The 23,149-nt window shown below is 32.5% G+C and overlaps 2 protein-coding genes across 6 annotated transcripts in view; both read right to left on the bottom strand.

Annotated features, from left to right (window-relative positions):
• Window positions 1–76: 76 nt before the first annotated feature.
• Window positions 77–10,234, bottom strand: LOC106074948 (beta-alanyl-dopamine/carcinine hydrolase-like). 4 transcript variants are annotated; one of them, XM_013235850.2, is made up of 9 exons: window positions 9,818–10,234; window positions 8,757–8,862; window positions 8,487–8,613; window positions 6,593–6,766; window positions 5,250–5,389; window positions 4,569–4,634; window positions 4,298–4,442; window positions 3,155–3,322; window positions 77–1,962 (listed from the first exon to the last, which is right to left on the bottom strand). In XM_013235850.2, exons 2-9 carry the CDS (start codon window positions 8,852–8,854, stop codon window positions 1,744–1,746), a joined length of 1,137 nt encoding a protein of 378 aa, XP_013091304.2. In that variant the 5' UTR covers window positions 8,855–8,862; window positions 9,818–10,234; the 3' UTR covers window positions 77–1,743. The 4 variants fall into 4 exon arrangements, with proteins under 4 accessions (XP_013091304.2, XP_013091303.2, XP_055886478.1 ...); XM_013235849.2 differs by having other exon boundaries at window positions 9,764–10,234; XM_056030503.1 differs by having other exon boundaries at window positions 10,076–10,230.
• Window positions 10,235–13,734: 3,500 nt separating this feature from the next.
• Window positions 13,735–23,149, bottom strand: part of LOC106064365 (proteasome adapter and scaffold protein ECM29-like) — a 34,153-nt gene continuing 24,738 nt past the window's right edge. The window contains exons 34-50 of one of the 2 annotated variants that reach the window (XR_008778063.1): window positions 22,496–22,655; window positions 21,578–21,637; window positions 21,335–21,424; window positions 21,076–21,142; window positions 20,746–20,837; window positions 19,624–19,690; window positions 19,202–19,396; window positions 18,244–18,455; window positions 18,089–18,132; window positions 17,924–17,978; window positions 17,334–17,480; window positions 17,125–17,245; window positions 16,274–16,379; window positions 16,056–16,150; window positions 15,783–15,854; window positions 14,801–15,067; window positions 13,735–14,737 (exon numbers count right to left, since the gene is read on the bottom strand). Coding sequence is in view for 1 of the 2 variants with exons in the window: in XM_056030062.1 (XP_055886037.1) it covers window positions 14,904–15,067; window positions 15,783–15,854; window positions 16,056–16,150; window positions 16,274–16,379; window positions 17,125–17,245; window positions 17,334–17,480; window positions 17,924–17,978; window positions 18,089–18,132; window positions 18,244–18,455; window positions 19,202–19,396; window positions 19,624–19,690; window positions 20,746–20,837; window positions 21,076–21,142; window positions 21,335–21,424; window positions 21,578–21,637; window positions 22,496–22,655 (1,747 nt within the window). In the remaining variant the exon portion in view is untranslated. Of the gene's footprint in view, window positions 15,068–15,782; window positions 15,855–16,055; window positions 16,151–16,273; window positions 16,380–17,124; window positions 17,246–17,333; window positions 17,481–17,923; window positions 17,979–18,088; window positions 18,133–18,243; window positions 18,456–19,201; window positions 19,397–19,623; window positions 19,691–20,745; window positions 20,838–21,075; window positions 21,143–21,334; window positions 21,425–21,577; window positions 21,638–22,495; window positions 22,656–23,149 lie in introns of both variants that reach the window. The other variant, XM_056030062.1, reaches the window with a different exon arrangement.

Consider the following 23,149-nt stretch of genomic DNA (forward strand, 5'->3'; position numbering starts at 1 on the left):
TTTCATAAAGAAACGTAACAATACATTTTCAACCAAGTGCTAACAACTTGTAACAAGATCAAAAAATAAAAAACTATTTCACTGGTAAAAAAATATTTATTAACAAAATGAAGAAATAATGAAGTCACATAATGAAGTGGTCAAAGTATTAAGTCAATGTGGAATAAGAATTGAACAAAAAAAAATCTGTTTGCAAAAAACAAAATAATAAACATCAGTCAGACTAATGAGGTCAATAAGATTAATGAGGTCAATAAGATTAATGAGGTCAATAAGATTAATGAGGTCAATATAACAAAACTCTTTTGATATTCTTGCTTTCAACCTTTTTCATGTTAAAAATCAGTTTGAAAATAAAAAACTGAAATGCATTAAATTGAGTCCAGGTGGAGACTCTGTGACATAACAAGACGGACAAGTAGTCTAGTTAATTAGTCATCAATTGGTTTTGTAGGTCTGATCCTAGCATTTAAATTGAGATGCTACAGAAAGATCCTAGGTCCTAAGTATCAGATAAAAAGGCCACATCAGAAACAAAGAGATTAGAAACAGAATTAACACAGCCATTGGACCCCACCATGAATTCTCAGCACTGTAAAACAAAAAAAAGAAATGAAAAACTCTATGGGTCCTTAAGACTGGCAAAGACCTTCCTTCAGGGAACAGTATAAGGAAAAAGAAGAAGAGGTAGACAGAGAAAGTGATGGGAAGACAACATAAAAGAATGGACAAGCCTGCCATTGAAAGAGATTTTATGCAAGGTGAAACAAAAAGAGAGTAGTGGAGAAAGACGGTCATCATATCTTGTGTGGTGCCCAATTGGCTTAGAAGACTAAGGGATGGGTGAATGTGGATATTCTGTATAATGGTGAAATTTTCAGTCCAAATTAGATTTTAACAAGAAAAACATAAAAATACTTTTTAAAAAAACTAAGCTTATACAGAGTGTAATGGTATCAATTAATTTGGATCAGTCATCTGATTAACAATAATAAATCTGTGCGATTAAAAATATTTTTTACTAATTGTTTTGGTTTAGCGCCATTTTATGCTTTTAGCTTTCTCAATGAGGTATGAACGAATCACTGACTGGATTAGTTTGGAAAGGGGAGGGGAAAAAAAGAGGAATATCTGTGTGAAGGTTACTGTGATCACTTTTTAAATGTATACAAAAAATTGCTCACTTGGCTCAAGGCTCCTCAGGGGACTGATATAAGCATTACTTATACCACCACATGTCAAGTATGACTTCTTTCTTTTGTTTGATACCAAACAAAATAATTAATTATCAACAGTTAATTAGCTAATTGGTTATATTTTTTTTAATTGATTCTTGATTTGTCAGGTACAAAATTTCAACTTGATCCAAGATTGGGTATGGCAGAAATAATGTGTCCAAACTTTTTACCAGACAGACAGAGTCAGTTCATATAAGATTTTTAAAAAGGCACAATTCTAGCAAAAAAAAAACAACAACATTACATATGGTGGTACAAAATGCCACTGTGATTATGCCACTATGAAATGGCATTTTCTTTATGTTTGAGGTCTTATTTTACAAGCACCTGAAAAACAAAACCTTTCTCTAAACTATAGATTCTAAACAGTTTCTGAAAATCGAATAATGAGAATCACATTTTAATGTAAAAGTTAATACTGTTGTTTTTTTTTAAATAATATTTCTGAAATACATAGACACTGTAAAAATATCTGATCAAAAACAACAATGAAGTACACAAAAAATCAAACATCCAAAATATTGAGATGAAATAAAGGCACAGCTTTCTCTCTGCTTGGGTTCTCTGTGTAAAAGTCTATTCTGTTTTTATTAACATCCACAATGGCAGTCAGAGCTGTGGCAGATTTGTCAGTGGACCTCTTTGTCCTATAGATTGGATACTCCATGTTTTCCTGATCCCCAAGTACACACAAAACATCATGCAGACTGTTTGGGGGTGGCAGCTGCAGGACAAAAAAAATATTGTGTTAAAGCAAGAATCCCTTTGGAACTACATCGGAGCACAATATGAATAGTAAGAATATTAAAAATAAAATGCACACTTGAAGCAAGAACGTCCCTTATGAAAGAGAAAATATAGCCATGTAATAAATAATGATGTAGTTTGTTCTGAGTAGTAAAATGGTTGATGCATTTCTTAGCTTGGAATGCTTACTTATGCAAATGTTTTATTATTTGCTGCAAGTAATTAAGTAAAAATGAAAAGGTTCTTAACATCTGATAAGACAGAATAAAGTAGGTTTCAATTTATCCCTTAAAGGTGTATGAGGCAGGTAATGTTCTCTATTTCTCTAGCATTCAGCTATTAAATGTGCATTGTGGGTCACATTATTTCCCCTTGCATAATATGTTCTTACTGTGTTATTGTGTTGGTTTGTTCAATAATCAGGCCAAGGGATTGTTCAGTTCATCAGTCACTCTTTCTGGTTTGTTGGTATTTGGTATGCAGTGTTAATGAGGTAGCACATGTCAGCCCCACTGCGGGGATCCAGGCAAACCCAGTATAACCCAGTGTTAGGATCTATAGAGCCTCAGCATTTCTCATTGTTTGCTGGCCAAAATGATCAATTGAAAGAGGTAAAAAATCCATCTTGGGTCAATTTAGGTTTGATAAACAGTCTTATGTTGGGTCAATATAGGTTTGATAAACAGTCTTATGTTGGGTCAATATAGGTTTGATAAACAGTCTTATGTTGAGTCAATATAGGTTTGATAAACAGTCTTATGTTGTTATATAGGTTTATAAGTATAGCCTAAAAATGAGTGATATTTTTTGTGATTTAGACTTGTATGTCAGAATTTTATCAATATTATGTTTTTAGTTCAATACACAAGACAGTGAGAGATCAATTAAAAGGAAAAAGATTACATTTTATTAGAGCTAGATCCATAGAAAGAAAAGGGAAGAGCCCTTCAGGATCACAGGTATTGGGGACTATTAGGTTAAGGGACTAAGGTGTGCTATGGTTAAGGTAAGCCACACAGAAATTAAATAAAATTTATTTGTAGATAATTTCATAATAGAACAGAATGAAGAATGTATTAAAATTATCTGGCAACATTCTAGCTCTCTAAAAAGAAATTTCATTTAACATCAACCTATTTGAACTCAAGATCATGAGAACAACTATTTACTTCCTCTGTCCTCTTAGTTCTGAATTTGGAGCTCTTTAGCTCTGCTGTTTCTTGAATGTTGAGATGTTTATATTGGTTTATATGGTAATAATGACACGGCTTGCTGGAGTCTTTCTCTTCTGCTATTGTGTGCACATGGAATAATGAAACATTGGCTTGAGGTCCAACCTAAAAAAAACAAAGACTTTTGTAATCATGTTTTCATCTCTTTCTTCTTTATCTCTTTGATCAAGAGGTTAGAGGTTACATGATGATTTGCTCATCAAATTACAGAGAGGTAGGAAAGCAGCTTATCTAACAGAGTTTTCAGGTTTTTGAATGTGTGGTTGATTTATAATGTTTCTGAACTATAATCAATCAAATGTTTATGTTAATTAAGCAAGCAGATTACTTTCAGATTTTTAAAAATTAAAATGTGTTTTTATTCCTAATTTTCTATACACTTACCAGTTTGTCCTAAACTATTCTAATTTATTTAAGTTTATACCTTATTACTAAGTTTTTTTTAAAGTCTTGACCAAATATAATAAAAATCTGAAAGCATTACAAATATCTTTTTTTATTTTAAAACTTCAGTACAAATCATCCTCCCTACCTTAATAGCTACAATCAAATGATAAAATGCTAGAGACATACTTAGATAGTTTAGAGCTTAATTTAAACACTAAATATTTATTCTACCAAATATTTGTATTTCTGCACTATAGAATTAAAACTTGTGTACATCAAAGTGAAAAGCTTGAACACAAAGTCTACAAGTCTTTGGTTCAAAACTTGATAGTAATAAGAATTTTGACTTGACATCCAAAGAGGGTCTCGAGTCCATCCCTCCATCTCATGGATATGTCACAGCTGTTTCTGGGAAACCAATTATGTTTGATAGATTTTCTGGTCACAGACATGAGTGATATCTAAGGTATATTTCCAAGACTATTTCCAAAGTCTTAATTACAGGGAAATGCTTCCCTTAGAGTACATTTTGTGACTGTGAGAAAAAATTCTATCTACTGCACAAATTCAATTTTACAAATATCAAAAAGCTGATCATCAAACATTAAATAAGGCCAGATGATAATTCTATTTTTTTAAGCTATAACAAATATTATAGTAAAACAATATATAACCTAGATAACAAAAGCTGACCTCTATTGACCAAAAGTCAGTTGGATTTGTGATGTCCACAACATTCACTGCAAAGCCATAGGCAACACCAAATCCTGGGTTTTTAATTAATTCAATTAATTCATCTAGAGAATGAGCTTTAATAATGCTTCTATTTAAAAATTGCCTGCAATAACGAAACAAAAAATAATTTTCTTAAAAAGTGAATTGGAAGGCATTGTGTTTGAAACATAAATAAATATTACAATACAATACAAAATGTCTTAAAGTGTTAGAATATATTTGATAATACCTAGGAGGAGCTGTTTCAATAATATAGTCTGTGTATAAGCCATCAATAGTAAAGACCATACCATATCTGTCAAATAGAAAGTCAGGTAATAAAACTACATTCATAAAAAAAAAATATCAATTTGAGTTTAAAAACAGGTTTATATAATACATAAAAAATTGTACTCAATAATCTCAGTAACCAAATTCTATATAGTCTGCCATAAAAATGGGAATCTTTTTACTGGTACCTGTACAACAGCACTAAAGATTTTCATACTCTGGCTTATAAAATATTGTTCTTAAATGTAGCAACTACCTTATATTCCATAAAAATAAAATCTTTAATATTCTGACTACAGTTTTGGTTGTAATATTTCTTGATGTCAATAAAATGAGACGATCATTTGTTTACATATTTAAGTCACTCAGTTACTTTTGAACAAAATGAAACAAAAATTGAGCTGTACTTTTCAAGCAGATAGATTGAAGTTAGCTCACAGATTGGAGTTAGCTCATAGATTGTAGTTAGCTCATGTCTTTTGAACTTTTTAGATAACATCTGGAATGATGTTTTCTTTCAACCAACTTAAGCTTCAGAAAAATTTGTATTGGAGTCCCAGGAATGAAATTATGCCTATATGTCTGTTCATGTTGGTTATACAGACTTTTGATGTTAATTATAAAGAATTTTTAGCATTACCTGTTGAATGAAACAGCTGTACCTGGCAAAACACCGGGGTAACAATAAGATGTAAAGCTCTCCAATTCTCTGACACCTTGCTCATCTAATATCCGTACACTCACCATATAGCCATATTTTTTTATCTTGGGATCACAGTCCTACAAAATATTATTATGCAGGTGTCTATAAGAACAAGCAAACAGATCCCTTCTTTGCTACCAGGCCTTCATCTACTTTTACTCTTTTATTAGTACACCTACCCCTAGTCTTTAGGTCTGCCACCCAACCCACAGCTCATCCTAGCCTTGCTTTCAACAAATTTGTAAAAAAGGGAAACCAAAAGTAAAGACAAAATTATTTGTTGCTTTTTTTGTTTTACAATGTATATGTCATTAGGAAAACCATATAAAAGGTACAGATTTTCACATATTATATGAATAATGAATATCATAACAATGCTACTTCCATAACATTTTCCAGATAATCAATGATAAAAGAAGTCAAGAACAACTATAATGAACAGGATATCCTTTTTGCGATATATTTTAATGAGAGGAGCTGGCAGAATAACAAAATACTTTTTCTTTAAGCATAACTCCTTTTTGTTAAACCAGAAAGTGAGACATCTTCATTCATCTCTATACTTATGTAATAGACTTACACCCATCTTTTTTTGCTTATTATATGAATAGTTCAATTAAAATTATTTCACACAAAAAAAAAGAATCTGATTTTAATAAGCTTCTTAAAAGGTTGCTTGCAATGCTCTATAACAATAACTTGATAATCCTGAGGTATATTTTTATTTCTTTTTTTTTTAATAAAAAAAAAAGTGAAGTATCCCTTTCAGACACAGAGATCTATGAGGCAGACGATGTAATGGTCATTTGTTTCTTTGGCCCATATTTGATGAGGATATCATTTTGCCAGCACAATGACCGATCGCCTTTAATTGTCCCCCTCTTATGTCAGGCACCCATTAGTGTTGGGTACACTCATGGAAGTCCTTAAAATCCCAACATAGAAAACAGTTTTCACCAGAATTAAAACCAGAGACCCCTCAATTTGTAAGCCAAGTGCTTTACCCACTAAGCCACCACACATCATCTTTGTTTACTATTGCATATTAAATTTCTAAGACTCAATTGTTTAATTAACTCATATTTTAGAACCGTGTCATTTAGTATGTACATTAAAACTAAAGGAAAAAATTTTAGCCAAGCAGTTCCTCTCAGTCACACATTTCTTGATTTTTTTTATTTTACTTTAACTTGATGCATAAATCAAAAAAAATTTAACTAACTACTAACAACAAGAAATAGAGCTGTGTTGATAAACTAGTAAAATTAAATACCACTCACTTCATTGTGACCTAAAATTTTGACTGTTGGTCTATTTAGGAAGACATCTGAGCATCCAGTTTTTTCTTTGGTTACACTTGGGACTTTGACTAAAACATTTTGAACTTCTTTAGAGATGTTCAGCATGAACAAGTGATCAAAGGGCATCTTGGCTCCATCTGCCATGCCTTTAATCTGCCATTAGAAAGAGAAAGGAAATACTGACTAAATTTTCTAGCGTTGATTAAAAAATATACACTCAAAATGAATAGAAAAAAAGCTTAGTTTCAGGATTTGGAATGTCTCTAAGGTGTTTTTAGAAGAGGCATTTTTAAGGCTCTGCCTGAATTTCCAATGTAAATCATTTGTCACCTTGTGTATATTCAAAATCATGAAACTAGGATTGTTTTGATTATTTTAATAACATTTAACATAGGGCTACCACTGATCTCATCACTGCAACAATGCAATGGCAAAAACACCCATCTGCAGATTGGAAATAAACATATTGAAATGTCAGGCACAATCCATCCTCATGGGACAAACATTTATTTAAATGAAATGGGGATAAACATTATGCCCTTTTCCCATTTATCTAAGTTAGATTGCACGATTCCCTTCTGATTTCCAGCTTTTTGCCACAAGTGCAGATCATTTCTTTTCTGCCTCAATAGACAGCAACATCAGACAGATGTAAGCTTATTTTGTCTTAATTGTTTTTGGGTTTTTTTGTATGTTTGTAGCTGATATCTCTAATAGAGGCCTCTTGCTTGCCCCACACAGCCTTTGTTTTTACTTAGTTTGGCAGAGTTTCCTATATTGTATTTTCTATACAGTCGTTCACCTCTACAGCAATAAATCTTTTTATATTTCAGTCATAAAACATATATAGAAACAAAAAGATCTTTCAATGGAATCACACAAAATATTAATTGTACACTTGGACATTTCCTTTACCATATTAATGGCCTACATATTAAATTATATTATTAAACATATATTTTTGCCATCCAGGTTATGTTGAACAAGTGTTCAGTTTAATTATGTGGAATGCTTGTTAATGATAGAACTTTAACATTGTGAAGCACTTCTATGTCTGTCATGGGACCTATATTGTCATGGGTGTTATTTGTCAGCGCTATTTCGTTGTTCATTATTTGTAAGTTGAAAGTAGAAGACAGAAATGGGAATGAAAGAAAGGCAAATAACTCTGAAGAACTAGGTATTTTATATATCACTCTAAACCATGGAAAGCCCTGCATAAAAGAATTCCAATATGTAGGGTCAGCTGAAGCAACTTAGAGCTAATGTTTTCATTTAGTTAATTTTTATATTAACTGACACTGACTGCAGAGCTAGAGAAGAGGATCCTAGCAACGAAATTGAGATGCTACAGAAGGATCCTAGCTATCACATTTAAAGACCGCATCACAAACAAAGAGATTAGAGACAGGGTTACTAGAGCGATTGGACACCACGATGACCAGCTAACTATGGCCATATTACAAGGTCTTCAGGGCTTGCTAAGACCTTTCTTCAGGGAACAGTACCAGGAAAAGAAGAAGAGGCAAACAGAGAAAGCAATGGGAAGACAACATAAAAGAATGGATGCCATTTAAAGAGGTTCTATCCAAAGCAAAAGACAGAGAGGAATGGAGAAAGATGGCTGACTAATTCTGTGTGATGCCCCAACGATCCAACACTAAGGGATAGGTGAAGGTGGTGAATTGTTAAATTAATAATGACATTTACAATAACTTTAAAAACAAAAATATGGCAATGTCTTAAAGTACAGAATTTCATGTAACTAGGGAGACGTAGAATAGAAATTGAAATATTTGTTCTCTATATTTGTCAAAGTCAGTGTCAGCTAAAAAATTAATTAAAATTAATTATGCAAATCAGATTTATTTACCTCCTGTATGTATTGGGGAAAATTCATTTCACAAACTTTTAAAGCAGCATTGAAGTACTCTTGCCCTCTAGAGGTCTCATGAAATGGAATGTCATATTTACTAACACCTTCAGATTCATTCCAGAACCTTGACAAAATGTAAAAAATAAAAATAAATTTAAAAAAAAAAAAAAAAAGAAGTAAACCTACCATTTATATTAAGAATTTATTCTGATTTAATCAGATCTCTTTATTCAAATTCTGTTAGTGGTAAAAGAATGTCTGTGTCACCTGTTGATTCTTTCAGCAAATGTTGATCCTATACTGAAGCCAACTTCATAGTAGGTTCCAGTAGCATAGAGGAATGGTAGTGTCTGACTCATAGACATTTTGATTTCTGTAATGCAAAACACTGAACATTGTATGATTAAAACAAGTGTATACTATGGCCATGCATAAAACACTATTCCAAACTCTTTATATAATTTAGACACAGACCTCCGTTTGTTTAATATATCACATAAATCATCAACTTTATACAGTACTGCACCATAAGGATTCAGATTCTTATGGAGAGAGTGTGTATAGACTGATGGTGCTATTTTTATGCTTCCAAGGTTAATTTTTAAACTGGTGTTTAAAAGGAGCTAGGTGACGGCTAATAAAAGATGAGACATGCACAGACAAGATGGCAGGTACAAACAAATTTGAATGATTTGTGTAATAATTGAAAATATTATAACATTTTGTGATAAAATTTTTATTTTGTCTATGACTACACAGATATCATAAGCATGTTGATATTTATGAATTAAAGTTGTTTATTTTGTTCTGACTAAGAATTTTAATATTCAAATTTATGAGTTAAGTTAATATATACATCAACAGAATAGACTGGATTAGCTGTCTGGGGATACACGTACCAGAACACCAACCCAACAACACAGAAGACTTTATTGTCAAGTTTAACAGAGAAGTGTTGGAGGTGATATGACATTCCCATTGGTACTTGCTCGAGCCCATAATAAATGACTTAGTCTTGTGAAAAGAATGTATTTTTACTAATAGATAAGATCTAGAGCAAGATTTTTAAATAGATTCTTCATCTCTTTCAATCAAAACAACACAGTAACAGCATAGGTGCATAGAAATATGATTCTAGATATAGCGTTCATTAAATTTAAATAAAACTGGAACTATGAGGAAAGAATTGCCAGAATACACCAACAGAGAGACAAAGAGATATGCATATACAAATATATATCTATATTATAGTATATAATATTTAAGACCGTCACCTTATTTATTTTTTTTTAGCTTTAAAGATGATTATTAATGTTTGTCTAAATTACCGTGACTGTAATTTCAGTGTAGCCAAAGAACTAAATAATAATACTAGTACTGACAACGACAAGAAATTCAATCTAGATCTATCATGTAGTACTATTATCTAGACCTAGATTCTTAGATTTACATCTAGATATATGTATGATCTACATCTAGTCTAGGCAGGTCTGCGTACTAATACTAATAATTAATTAGTGTAGTCATGGTGTGATAACACTGTGTGCTGCTGTTAGATAAAATTTAAAGATAATAATTTGGCCTACAAATGCAAACATCTAAAGAGGATTAGATCTGTTATCAAAGAAGTAGACTTCTATAGACACTATAGTATAGACGCTCTATCTATAGTCTACTATATATTCTATTAGATTGAGGTAGACCTAACTAAACTACATTTGAGAAATAAACACTATTGATGAAAGGGAAATCACTGCTTTTTTTTTTTATATGATAGGGTTAAGAGAGTTCATTAGGTGTGTGTGTTTGTGTGTAGAATGCACCTATACAAAATAGAGCTAGACATCTAGATTAGTGGTCTTCAACTGGGGACGACTGGGAACAAATGAGGGACGCAGAGATGAAAGAACTCCGATCTAAAGGTGCTCTGAAACACAATGAATAAAGAATATTTCAGAGTTAGATTCTAAAGCTGGCGAAGTAAAGTAGATCTAGGCCTATAAAGATATGGCCTCCTTCAGTCGCGAAGCGACTTTGGATCATCTCATGGAGTAGTAAGAAGTATTTCTGTCCACGAGAAAACAAGAATAGGCCTATTCACACTATGGATGACTGGCTGCGCGCTTGACTGTCGTTACAAAGATCCCGCTCAATAGCAAGAATTACCAAATGTTTCAATCTGTCTTTGAGAATTGTTTTCCATATTGAATGACACCTTAAAATGACAAAAATTTTTTTATATATTTCCGTATATTTTAATGACTTTTTCGTATATTGTGCGATTTCGGGAGAATTCCAGGAGTTTACTGGTAAATCGACAGGAGGGCGCTGGAAATTGGTTTAATTAAATAATTTAGATAAATTGGTTTAATTAAAAATGTAGGCCTATACACCTTGAAATAGAGCGGGTCCTTTGAAAGTGGGGGCCATGCAAAATAGCGGAGTATCCCTCAACAGTTTAAACGAGAAGAAGTAAAGGAAAGATCACTCTCTTATTTCTGCGGATAGTCCACGAGAAAACAAGAGGGGGGGGGGGAGAACACGTAGCCACAAAATAGCAGGGCCGGACCGTTGTAACCAAGAAATATCACTCTTTTTTTTATTTCTACCTCACGTTAAAAAAAAATAAGGGGGGGGGGGTAATCTACTCTGTAGTAACTATAGAGGCGACAGAGCACGCTCAAGAGTTTGGATACCATTTTTGCAACTCGGACGGAGGGAGTTATCTTAGGCAGGGCCGCCGCGAGGGTTGTGGACGCCTGCATGCGAAATTAAAAATGCCGCCCCCCCCCTTCCACCTTTTTTTTTTCTAAAAAAACAATTCCATTTAGACTGAGCTGGACGCTGTTCCAAAAGTGGCCTTTGATTTAAATCCATTTTTTGTAGACCATTCCATTTTTTTCTTGCATATTTGCACCGCTGTTGTATCTCTCAAGTAGGCCTACAACTATAAGCCATGCACTAGGAACAATTTTGAATATACATGCCAACAGAAATCTGAATTATTAGTTCTTTGTAATAAACATTAAAAACTGATCTCGTTCTGACTACTCGCTTATGCTCCTGTATTTGCGACGATTATAATTGATGAGCTGCGGCGGGTATATTACGATGAACAGCGGAAATAATCATGATCTATATAGGCCTACAATTTCTTGAGAACTTTGACTGCTCAATAGTGACCGTTACATGGTCTGGACGTGGGTATGTTCACGTGTTTGTTATTGTAAGTTAAAGTAGCCTATAATAATAAATAAAAGCTTGAAATTCAAAAGCCATCAGAACTTTTTCAACGTTCGTAAACTTTCATAATAATTATCACGATTGTATTTTGGAGAGATGTGCATTGTATCCATGTTATTTCTATTTCCATGTGTTGTATTATATCGTCACTAGATAAACTTATCCCAGTGTGGAATCTGCATGTTCAAATGAGACTATGATTAACATTGGTTAGGCCAATAATAGAATACGCATCATCTGTTTGGGACCTTTCAACTCAAGAACAGACAAAAAATATAGCAGTGAGACTCGAGATCATAACAAACGAATATTCACATTTGATTAGAGTAACAACTTTAGGAAATATCACTAAATTTAGAAACCCTTCAGGCGAAGACTTAAAAGTAAAGTAGCAATTATACATAAAACATCAAACCATAATCTTTCGATACAAAAACAAAGCCTAACGAAATACTTAGAAAAACAGAAAGATAAAAGAATTATTTTTTTTTAAAGTAACGTTTGTATTGTAGAAGATAAGATGACACCATCTTTTTTTTTTTTTGAAGTAACGTCTGTATTATTGGGCCCATAAGATAAGATAATTTTAAGTCGACTTCATGAACATATAGCAAGCTTCTTATCAAAAAGGACAAATCCTTAGAGAACTTTACGAAAAGAATGAAAATGAAAAATGAGCAGTTAATAAAAAAACGCTCGACTATTCATACAGCAGTGAAGCAGAAGACGTAAGGACATTAGGACGTTCCCAGAACCGCGACCCCTGGAGGAAGCTGGTTGGTGGCCTGTTCGTTGGATAAAAGCCTTTCTAACGATCAATGGGATAACGGCGGAATCGGTGCCGATTCCTTACTGGACTTCACTGAAGGTTGGTGACCTATAACCCAGACGGGACCACGTGAGAAGATGGTTTAGTGGCCTCTTACACGATTGGTTCATGGACCTTAGTCTTAGAACTCACTTCTCATAAATCTCAAACAGCATGTGACACTTATTTTCAAGAACACTAAACCTTAGCCTTTATATATATATACTTATTGAACATTATTATATTGTGAACAGCGCCATAGAGATTAAACTATTAATAGCATTACAATTAATAAAGGCAAAACAAATACGCCAAAATAGTTACATTTTACAGATCACATACTGATAGTGTAAGGAAAGTAACTGGAGAAAGGGAAGCAACAAAACAAAATACAAAGGATGCAGGGTTTGCAAAGTAACTGGAGAAAGGGAAGTAACAAAATACAATCAAACGACAACGTAGAGGAGAAGACAAAACTTAATGAGACTCCAAATACAGCAACAGAGCAGAATATAGTGAACCAGGCAGCCATACAAATGGTGCAACAGACCAGAAAAATGGTAGATCTAATTCTAAACGTTGGATCTAATTTGAAATATGTGTGTCCTTGTCCTTTTAAAATAAAAAAAAAATAATAAAAAATGTGTTTATAAACATTGTATATCAGTGTTATGTTTATTTCATCTTCAACATTGGTTTATGATTTAATTAGCAGCAAGAATTTTTAATAAGTATATTTTACTTTCCTCAAATTAATTCATTAATAGTTGTGTTACTCAACATCTTTAATCTTTTTGTGTACTTGGAATACAAAGTTCTAGACTGAGGCAGAGCAGCAACTTGTTTTTCAAGTGTTGATGTGTTATCAGTATTATAGCAGCAAGAATACATTCAGAAGTTTATATACATTTTGGAGAGATCCCAGTATCATAGTAACAAGAATTCATTTAGAAGTTTATATACATTTTGGAGAGATCCCAGTATCATAGCAACAAGAATAAATTCACAAGCTTATATACTTTCGGGGGAGTTTAGTCTTCAGTATGTTGACTCCTTAAAAGTTAAAACAGAATTTCTGACAAGAAGAAAGTAAAGGGAAATAGTCTATCACATTTAAATATGCTTCTTTTTTTTTTAAGATATTATATTTTGAAGATCAATGGGAACACAAGTCAACAAAAAAGAACACATGAATCATCATTAGGTTTTATTCAACAAAAATGTTTAACATTTGTAACTGTTTTAACACATAACAAAAAATTTAAATTTAAAAAAATCAAATAAAAAAAAAAAAGGCTATACATAAAAACAAAAAATCATAAGTTGAGATCTGTTTTTTACAAGTAATTTTTAGTATTAAAAATAATGATTTATTAAGACCCCAATTGACCAAGTTAGAAAATGAATAAATAAACTTCCTAATGTTCTAAGCACTCTAACACAAATTACTTTGGATAATTTTATTTCGTTTCCATTCAAGGCTTTGTTCTGTTGAAATAATTGTTCAGTTGAAGTAACTGTTGACTAAAGTTGAACTAGAATGAGATCCATTAGATCACTAGAACTAAGTTAATAAATCAAGCAAACAAGATGATGTACACACACATGGGACACATGTCTCAATAAAAATTTCTGTAATTTGTAAAAGCTATCTGTAATTTGACATTGTATAGTTTATTATATTCTAAAAATACAACGGGTGAGCAAATTTTCATATCAATGTTTAACAACGGAAACTTGAGAACAAGCATAACACTGAATGGAGTCAAGACTGTATCAATGGAGTCAAGACTGTATCAATGACCACAAGAGCTAAGATGCTTAATACTTCCAAGATAAAAATATATTTTACATTTCATTTTTTCAAAATCTTGAAATGAATTCAGTATGTGTGGGTCAAGATACATTTTTATTTTAAAAAAAAAATAAATTAAGAAAATACTAATCTACTACACAATAACTATGTTCTAAAATTGCATCATTTTATTTAATTCTAAACAGCATTTTTAATTTGAAAAATACTTTTACTCTTGAAATACTTTATCCTTAATATAAATACACATATCTTTCACACCAAAACTAGCACGCCCTTATGTAATCTCATTCAAATTTTCACAAATCAAGAGTTTATTTTAGTAGCAAGGTGTTCAATTTCATGTCTCTGAATTTCAAAATCCCATTTGTGATTCTATCTGATGCTAAAACAAACCTAAATCTTTCTAATGTATACAAAAAAATCTGAACTTGTCTTAAGTCAGAAGATAAAGTATGATAGAGATATGCAACCAGCATGTATGTGTACAGACTTCAAACTTGGCTAATGATGGTACAAACTCTAAAAGTAATCAAAGAAAGAAGTTCAATCAGTGTTCCATGGCCTCAATGTTAGCTGTGATGGGGCCGACAGTTAGGAGTAAGGTTTTAGCTCTGTCTCTCAACTCCCAGGGTCCAGTTTCTGCAATGGGTGTTATCTCATCCTTCAATCGGCTCAATAACGTCTCGTCAATTAATCTGAGCTGGTCACAGGCTAGAATGATAGCAATGTAATAATAGAACCTACTACAAAGTAGCGTGAATGCCAGTGCTGGCACAATAATTATATAACTGTGTGAGTGTGATGTTAATGAAATTAAAAGATTGGACTATATCATGCTATAAGCATGAAAGCTGTTCTATAAAAAAGCAATAAAAAAAAATACTTTAAAAAAATAAAGCTTGTCTAAGGGAAAGAACAGCTAATTACTGCCATTTAGCTGAAAATTACAAAGTTTAGCTCACTTTCTGCTATATAAAAAAAATTAATGATTTCGTACTATATGATTAACTAATTGGTTAATTTTGGATTGATTTGTGCATTGCCATTGACTATGAATAATTATGCAAATTTTCAACTTGATATGAGAATGGGAAGTGGGAAAAAAACGTGTTGAAATGTGATATGGGGATTAAATCCATATATATATCCACATCTCTTATTTATTCACCTTATTTCGATATCAAACAAAATAATTAATCACCAATAATTATTTAACTAATTGATTAATTATTTTTTTATTGATTCATGTCTTGCCAGGTTCAATGAATAATTGTACAAAGTTTCAACTAGATCCAAGAATGGGAAATGGGAGAAAAAACAAGTTCTAAATTTTTATCAGACTAGACAGAGTGAGGTGATGTAAGCTTTGTAAAAAAGTAATTTTAATTTTAAAATAAATAATGAATATTATTAAGAGAAATATTACCTGCAAGTGCACTGATGATTGATTCAATAAGAGACAGACTTTCAGTCCTCAGAGATAGATACTTAATGTTATCTGGGTAGTTGAAAATGAAAAGATACTATGACACAAACTGATTTTATAGTCTTCTGTGCCATACAGTGACATGTTATAGGACAGTGAGAAGACAGTAGCGTAACTAATCAGAAGTGTAACTAATCAGAGGTGTAACTAATCAGAGGTACCTCACTTTAAAAATGCATTTAATTCACCAGGAGCTTAAGCCTAAGTACTTACTGAGATCAGCAAGGGAGGTAATCAAAAGTTTTTGAACTAAGTTCTTCACATTTCCAGCATTGGAAACAACATTTTCTTTCTGTAAAATAGCCAGTCTGTGGAACGATGATGAAAGATATATTAGCAATATGAGAAAATGTAAGATTATCTGCTAAACAAGAAATATTAACAACTGAAAAGATTAGGGGAGAAAAAGTAAGTGAAACATTGATTTTTACCTTTGTAACAACTTCTGCAGATCTTTCAAAATAATCATTTGAATTTTCCATGTTGAGATAGGCATTGACTCACAAAGTAATTGTACAAACACATCTATATAAGAGGCTGAAAGAAAAAAAACATTTTGTTTTTTAAATAACTCAACTCTGTAGACAAAAAGATAAAGGCACATTCCTCAACACAAAACACAAATAAACAATGATTTATAATAACCACAAAAAAAGGTATTGACAAAAATCTGTAAAAGAAACCTAATCAATTTTAGTTTGTAAGTAATCTAGCTTGTGAGAAATTCACAAGATGAAGAGCATTAAGTTAGCAAGTCATCTACACAAGTAAGCTCACTCTACCCTAGGGCTTGTCTGTTTTTATGTTGTTTAATAGTACTTAACAGTGAAAGTACATTTTTACTTTTGTTGGAGTGAATGTATTATTTTAGTATTACTTCAGACCAGCAAAAAGTAAATTTACATTCTGGGAATACCTATAAAAGGATGAGGTCTATTTAAATAAAACAGAGTGAAAAAAAAGGTTTCAGAAGGCTTTAGTCAAATTAAGTTATCATTTTGTTAATTTATGTTATATTTTATACTAATGAGTATAGTTTATCAATAAAAGTTGGCATATATTGTTGTTTTTCTGTACAATTACTGTATATTGAGTTTTTATTTTCATTATTTGAATTTACTGAAGATATTTTGGGGTTCTGGAACAAGTCATCCTAGTTTCCATAGTTTCTAATAAAATATCTGCTTTGCAATACTAGTGCTTTGGATTAATTTGTGAGATGCTTAAAATACTGTTTTGCTTGAATGAAATAACTCAGTGCAGGACTAACTATTATACTCACCTTGTGTGGACGGATTGGACGGCCATGCCTCACCCAACAATGTAAAAGCACAACTCAATATCTCCTGTTTCTGACTCAAACTAGAATCTTCATCATCATCAGGTTTGTTTCCACTAGAAGCCTGATAAACAAGCAAAATGTTTTATAGTGATTTAAGAAATTTCACTACACTTAAAAAATTATCTAAGCAATAAAAATGTTGCTTCTACCTGGCCAACTATAGACTGAGTCATTTCCCAGACTGCCTTAAAATGGTCAAGTTGGTAGAGTTCTAAAATAGGTCCAAGACATTTCATTGCAGCCATTTTGTAAGCTGGATTCTCTTTACCACATTCTCTTAAAATAACTGTCAGTATCTGAAATAAATAATGTAAAATAAAGAAAGAGCACAGAAATCATCAGAAAAATGAAAAAAATGTTTTGATTATAAACATGTACCAAAGTTCACAGCCTCATCATTAAAATTCTATCACTGCTGGAAAGTTATCCACACAGACAGAAAATCCAGACTTTAGAGATTAATGTCTTTAGAGTATCAGCTATAAAGGGATGTATTCAACATGCTGGCTTCTACCATAATACAAAATGTCCTAGCTGTTTAGCTGAAAGAGACCACTGAGGCTAAATTTATCCCACAAAAATAAAAAAGGTTATAATTAAAAGGAAGGAATGAGAAATTATTCCAGACCAACTTTTTTCAAAATGTTAAAAGCCACTACCGGTACTGGAGACAAGACTTTGCAGGTTACAATAACACAAATATGAGAGGAGTTCAAAACAAACATAAACACTGACTGACCTGTTCTAGGCTGAGACTAGTTGAGGATGTTGAGGAGCTCTTTAGAATCTCTTGTCTGCGGAAACATGAAATGATTACCCAACATGCAAAGAGCAGAATGTAAGCTATACACAAAATTAGCTCTAAGAAGAATGTCAAAGTCTAAGAGGTAACCAGTTTTCCTACCTGCAGGATGTACACACAACTGACAGAGCATTCAAAAGAGATTCCTGGAGAGAAAAAAAGGATTGTGAATGTCAGAAACCCAGAAAAGTTTTTTTTCAAGTCAAATCATTGTAAGGTTGTTTCTTTCTTGAAATAAGACTTAAGTCACAACCAACCTTGCCCTCCCATGTTCTCCCTGATAAGCCTTCAACCAAAGCAAGTACAATCTGGTCTAAGTGTGGTGACTCCAGCTGATTGCCTAGTTTCTGGGCCACAGTGGCCATGGCCCTTGCAGACTGAGCCTTGACTGACCAGGCCTGAGACTGGATGGAAGAGGAGAGCAGAGCCACAATCTCTGGTAGATAAAGTCTTATCCCAGCTTCAGTGCCTGGAAATAGGTCAAGAACATGAACCAAGTAGTTCAATGCAAACTATTTTCATTTCAGAAAACATGCTCATTTATAGAAAAAAAAAAGAAATTTAAATCTTCCTCTTTAAACACAAAAATTTGATGAGATAAAATAATTGGAGGTTAAAGAAAAGGTAACAAAAATATGAATTAATAAAACAAATGAGGCCAAAGGAAAAAAAATCCAATTTACTTTTCAATTGTTTAATGACATATCATAGCTCAGAATTACATGCATTGAACTATGACCTAATGACATACAAAATATCTCTATATTTTAAGTCAGTGTACAATAAATAAAAGACATACTAGATTATCAGTGAATGTAAAGGTACACATTTAATACTACAAGAAGAAACAGTCCAATGAGTTACTTAAAAAAAACTCTCAAGAATTTATAAACGTACACATTTATTTCATCAAGAAGAAACAGTCCAATGAGTTACTTAAAAAAAAATTCTAAGAATTTATTCCACAAATAGTTATAGCAAAATTTTAAAAGTAACACAGAACCAATTTCGACAATTATTTTGCTAATAATTAAATATCAGGTTTGGTTTCTAAACAATTGTCTACAAACAAAGATTTTTTACAATGCGATATTTGAATCTACCATTATATAAATTCTTGAAATTATACTTGGCCAAACTAAATTTTTACAATTAAGAATGTATTATTATATTTTTCAAAAAAATACACTGAAGCAGTATCCACAAATGACAGACCTGGTGTAATCTCATTCCAAACATCCGACCAATCAGAAGAATCCTCAGATTTTTTCCCATCTTCCTTTTTCACCTCTTCATGCATAGCAAAAAAAGCCAATGGCATTGCCAGATTGGCATGTCTACGCAATGTGTCAGGACTGTATTCAGAAATGGCATGCAGAGTTACACTACATCCATGTCGAGCTTGTGATCCTGTTTTTGGTAGAAAGAAAATCATTTTTTTGTTCAGAGTAACACTCTCTCATAGAAAGACAACACCAGAATCAAATTACTAAAACCAAAAGGTCTTAATGAGTGCTTTATGTAATGAGTTAGTGAATCTACACTTTAAGTAGTGAGTTAGTGAATCAACACTTTAAGTAGTGAGTTAGTGAATCTACACTTTACATAGTGAATTAGTGAATCTACAAACTGTTTACCTTCACTTTCTAAATACCAAACTTTGAGTTTTTCAATGAGTCTCTCCACACTGCTGTCTTTGGAAACCTGCAAACATTTTGAGAGAGGTTTGTAATTTAGAATGGTACTTAACTTAGTGTATTGACAATTAAGAGTGACTGGACGGACATGCTATCGTGACAATCACATAAAAAGAATAGAAAAAAAATTAACAATCCTTGAACAACACAGAATATAGCTGTGTATAAATATGGCAAGTAGCTATTGAATAGAGCACCAAACCAAATGTCCAGGGCTGAAATCCTGGCTTTCCTAAGAAATGATAGCACTAGATTTAAAGCCTGCAATGACAGATATAAGAGAAAGAAAACTAGGAATGCTTAATTGATTCTTATTAGAAATGTCTTGTGATTACAAGGATAGATTTTACAATTAAAAACAGCAAGATTGAACAAAATAGAGCAGACACAGCAGACAGAGAAGTGCACTGAGTGACTACATACAGACATCTTGTTTGTTTTTTTCACAAGTAGAGCTGAGACAGTCTCACAGAGGAAGTAACAAAAGAGCTGTGTTAAACTTTCAACTGCTTCACAGCTGTGTTAAACTTTCAACTACTTCACAGCTGTGTTAAACTTTCAACTGCTTCACAGCTGTGCTAAACTTTCAACTGCTTCACAGCTGTGTTAAACTTTCAACTGCTTCACAGCCATGTTAAACTTTCAACTGCTTCACAGCTGTGTTAAACTTTCAACTGCTTCACAGCTTTGTAATGATAATGTTTGAATGTTAGTGGAGCAGATCAATCTAGAGAATAAAATTAGTTTTCTAAATCTACAAATACCAGTTCATTCCTCAAATAGGATGTGTATTCAAATATCGGTACAGTACAGATGCAAAAATCAAAGTGAACTTCCAATTAAAGATTTGGCCACATAGAACAACCATATCACCATTGGGAAAACAATTCTTGTGTCTCTTATTGGCAAGCAATTAAACAGTGAACATTCAAGATTTATACCCTCACAGCTAGCCACTATAAAGTTGGTCTATAGAAGAACAAAAAAAAAAATTTATATTTTATAACACTAGTTCCCAAAAAAATATGCATTAAAAAACCTTATCATAAGTATTCAACTCACCTTGACTAAATAGCCAATCGCTGTGGCATATGATTTTCTGACTACAGCATTTCTGTCATTTAATCCATGGAGAAAAGCTGCTAACAGTTTTCCTGTTAAACCAAACAATTGCAAGGGAAGTGATGTAAACACAGAAATAAAAAAGTTTGACTAAAATAAACAAACAATTAGTCAGTATAATTCATAAACTCTATATATCTTTAGCAACAAAGACTTAACTTCAAACTTAACTTTGATGTATCACTCATGATACTTACTAAATAGAAGAGTAGAGAAACAAAAAGTGATAATAGAAAGTAAGTATCAGGACTAAAGAACTATTTGTTTGACCTGTGTATGGGCTGAGATCTTGTGGGCATTGATGGACTAGGGAGACCACAAAACTAGAGCATCCAGCCTGAAATATACAAAACTTGGTAGTAATAATGGATAAATGGCAATGTACTAAAAAAAAAAACCATTAAACACTAGAAAATAAATTCTTGCTTATGCTGCTATTCATCTCAATCACAATCCATAATAAAAAAAAACAATTATGTAAGGAAAAGAATAGCTTAAGGTATACTCAAGTTTAAGTTAATAAACTCACCTTTGTGCTGACACCGATACCACCCTTGACTATTTCTATCAGTCTTGGTATGAGCTCCTCTAGTATTGTATTATCTACATACTGGACACACTGCCAAACACACAGTTGGGAATAAGAATTAGAAAAACTTTGTTACAAAATAATTAAAAAAAAACAGCTAACCAATGGCTAGATCACCAGACTACTATAGATTTCACAAAACCATAAACACATATCAGAAGACTGAACAATCTGGACCATTACCCTGTTAATTGTTTCCATCATGGGGGACATTTTGGAGGCTGCTATCCTGGCACTATCCAACTGAAAAATATAAGATAAAAAGGTCAAAAGTTTATGATGGCTCATTAAGCACTCAAGTCCCAGATATGTGGTGAGTTTTTGTTTGTCTTCTTCTTCATTTGTGGTTTCATAAATTTTAATTTGGTACACAACATCAAATTTTGAAATGTCATTACATTAGATAGCATCAGTATCCCAGGTAAAATATATATGCATGGAAATAGGGGAATGGGACATTATAAATTAAAGAATCAAAATCATAAGTCATTTTAAATTATAATTAAATTTAGAAAAATTGCAAAAATAAATGTTAACATTTTCATATTAATATTAAGATGTTAAACAAAAAGTCTGTCTGATTTTAAGATTACTTTGCTTATAGCTAGAAATAAGTTATTCTGATTTCCAAACTGCCTCATGGGCATTCATCACATTTATCACAAAAAAAAACATGTAATGTCTGATTGATATCAAATGATGTCTTTCAGACAGACGTTTAGACTGCAAAATATAGCTCATAGGGATTGAATCCTGCACCTATATTGTTTGTCATTAGTAGGGGAAAGTAAAAAAAAAAACAGCTCAGGGATACCAGACATCATTTGTGTAACACTTTACACTCAGAACTATTATTCAGAGTCTCCTTTATGAAGCCTAAGACGTTCTGCAACTGAAAGGCCAACTGAATACCCACTGAACAGTGTGATGGCCAAACATGTCTTGTTTAGCAGTTCACTAGTTCACCTAACTATTCACAATATCATTAGGACAAATGTTAATGCTGATACATTGATTGACATTGCATTCCCAACGTGGACAAAGAGACTGAATCTAACAAGAGGAGGTTGTTATTCATACACTAGGTCTTAGAGCACTGACCTTGTCTTGGTTAGCCTGTGTGCCTGTGTGTAGACTCAAGTAATTCATGACTGATGGTTCTAGTCCACTTACAGCTTCTAGAAGAGCAGGCACAAGCACAGGAATGCTGGGTTTTAGCAGTGCTCCAGCATTTCTACTGATTTGTAAGATGGTGGACAAACTGTACAGAGAAACAAACATAAACAACATTGAGAGCTACACAATACTACAACAATCTACTTAATGAGATTTCATCTAGGCATTGAGCTACTTTGAGCTCATTTTACACATTAATATCAACATTAAAAATATACAATTTAGGCAGTTAGGTGTCAAACAAAACAGTTGAAAAAATCCACTGTCAAGCAATGTTATCAATCAAAGTCATTTCCTACAGGATTTAGAAATACAAAAAAAAAAAAAAAACATAACCTATACATTACCAATATATTGATTAGAAAATAATATCAGGTGACCGAGCCTCGCTCGGATGAATAATTTGTTAAGGAAGGATATATACCCGAAGTCATTTTGAGAATATTTTTGTACCAGGTGGCCGAACCTCGCTCTGTTAAATAATTTCGGAAGGTTATATACCCGAAGTCATTTTGGGAATATTCTTGTAATTACGAAAATGAACGATCGGATAAAGACTACTAATCTGAAGAGTTGTTT

The sequence above is a fragment of the Biomphalaria glabrata genome, chromosome 5 (assembly GCF_947242115.1).
Source record: "Biomphalaria glabrata chromosome 5, xgBioGlab47.1, whole genome shotgun sequence".
Taxonomy (NCBI): Eukaryota; Metazoa; Mollusca; class Gastropoda; family Planorbidae; genus Biomphalaria; species Biomphalaria glabrata.

Coding starts and splice junctions, on each gene's coding strand:
- LOC106074948 (XM_056030502.1), bottom strand. CDS start 9,488: ATGGGCTCGAGCAAGTACCAATGGGAATGTCATATCACCTCCAACACT. Junction 8,863..9,388: donor GTTGTTGGGTTGGTGTTCTG/GTACGTGTATCC, acceptor TTTGCATTACAG/AAATCAAAATGTCTATGAGT. Junction 1,963..3,154: donor GAACTAAGAGGACAGAGGAA/GTAAATAGTTGT, acceptor TTTGTCCTGCAG/CTGCCACCCCCAAACAGTCT.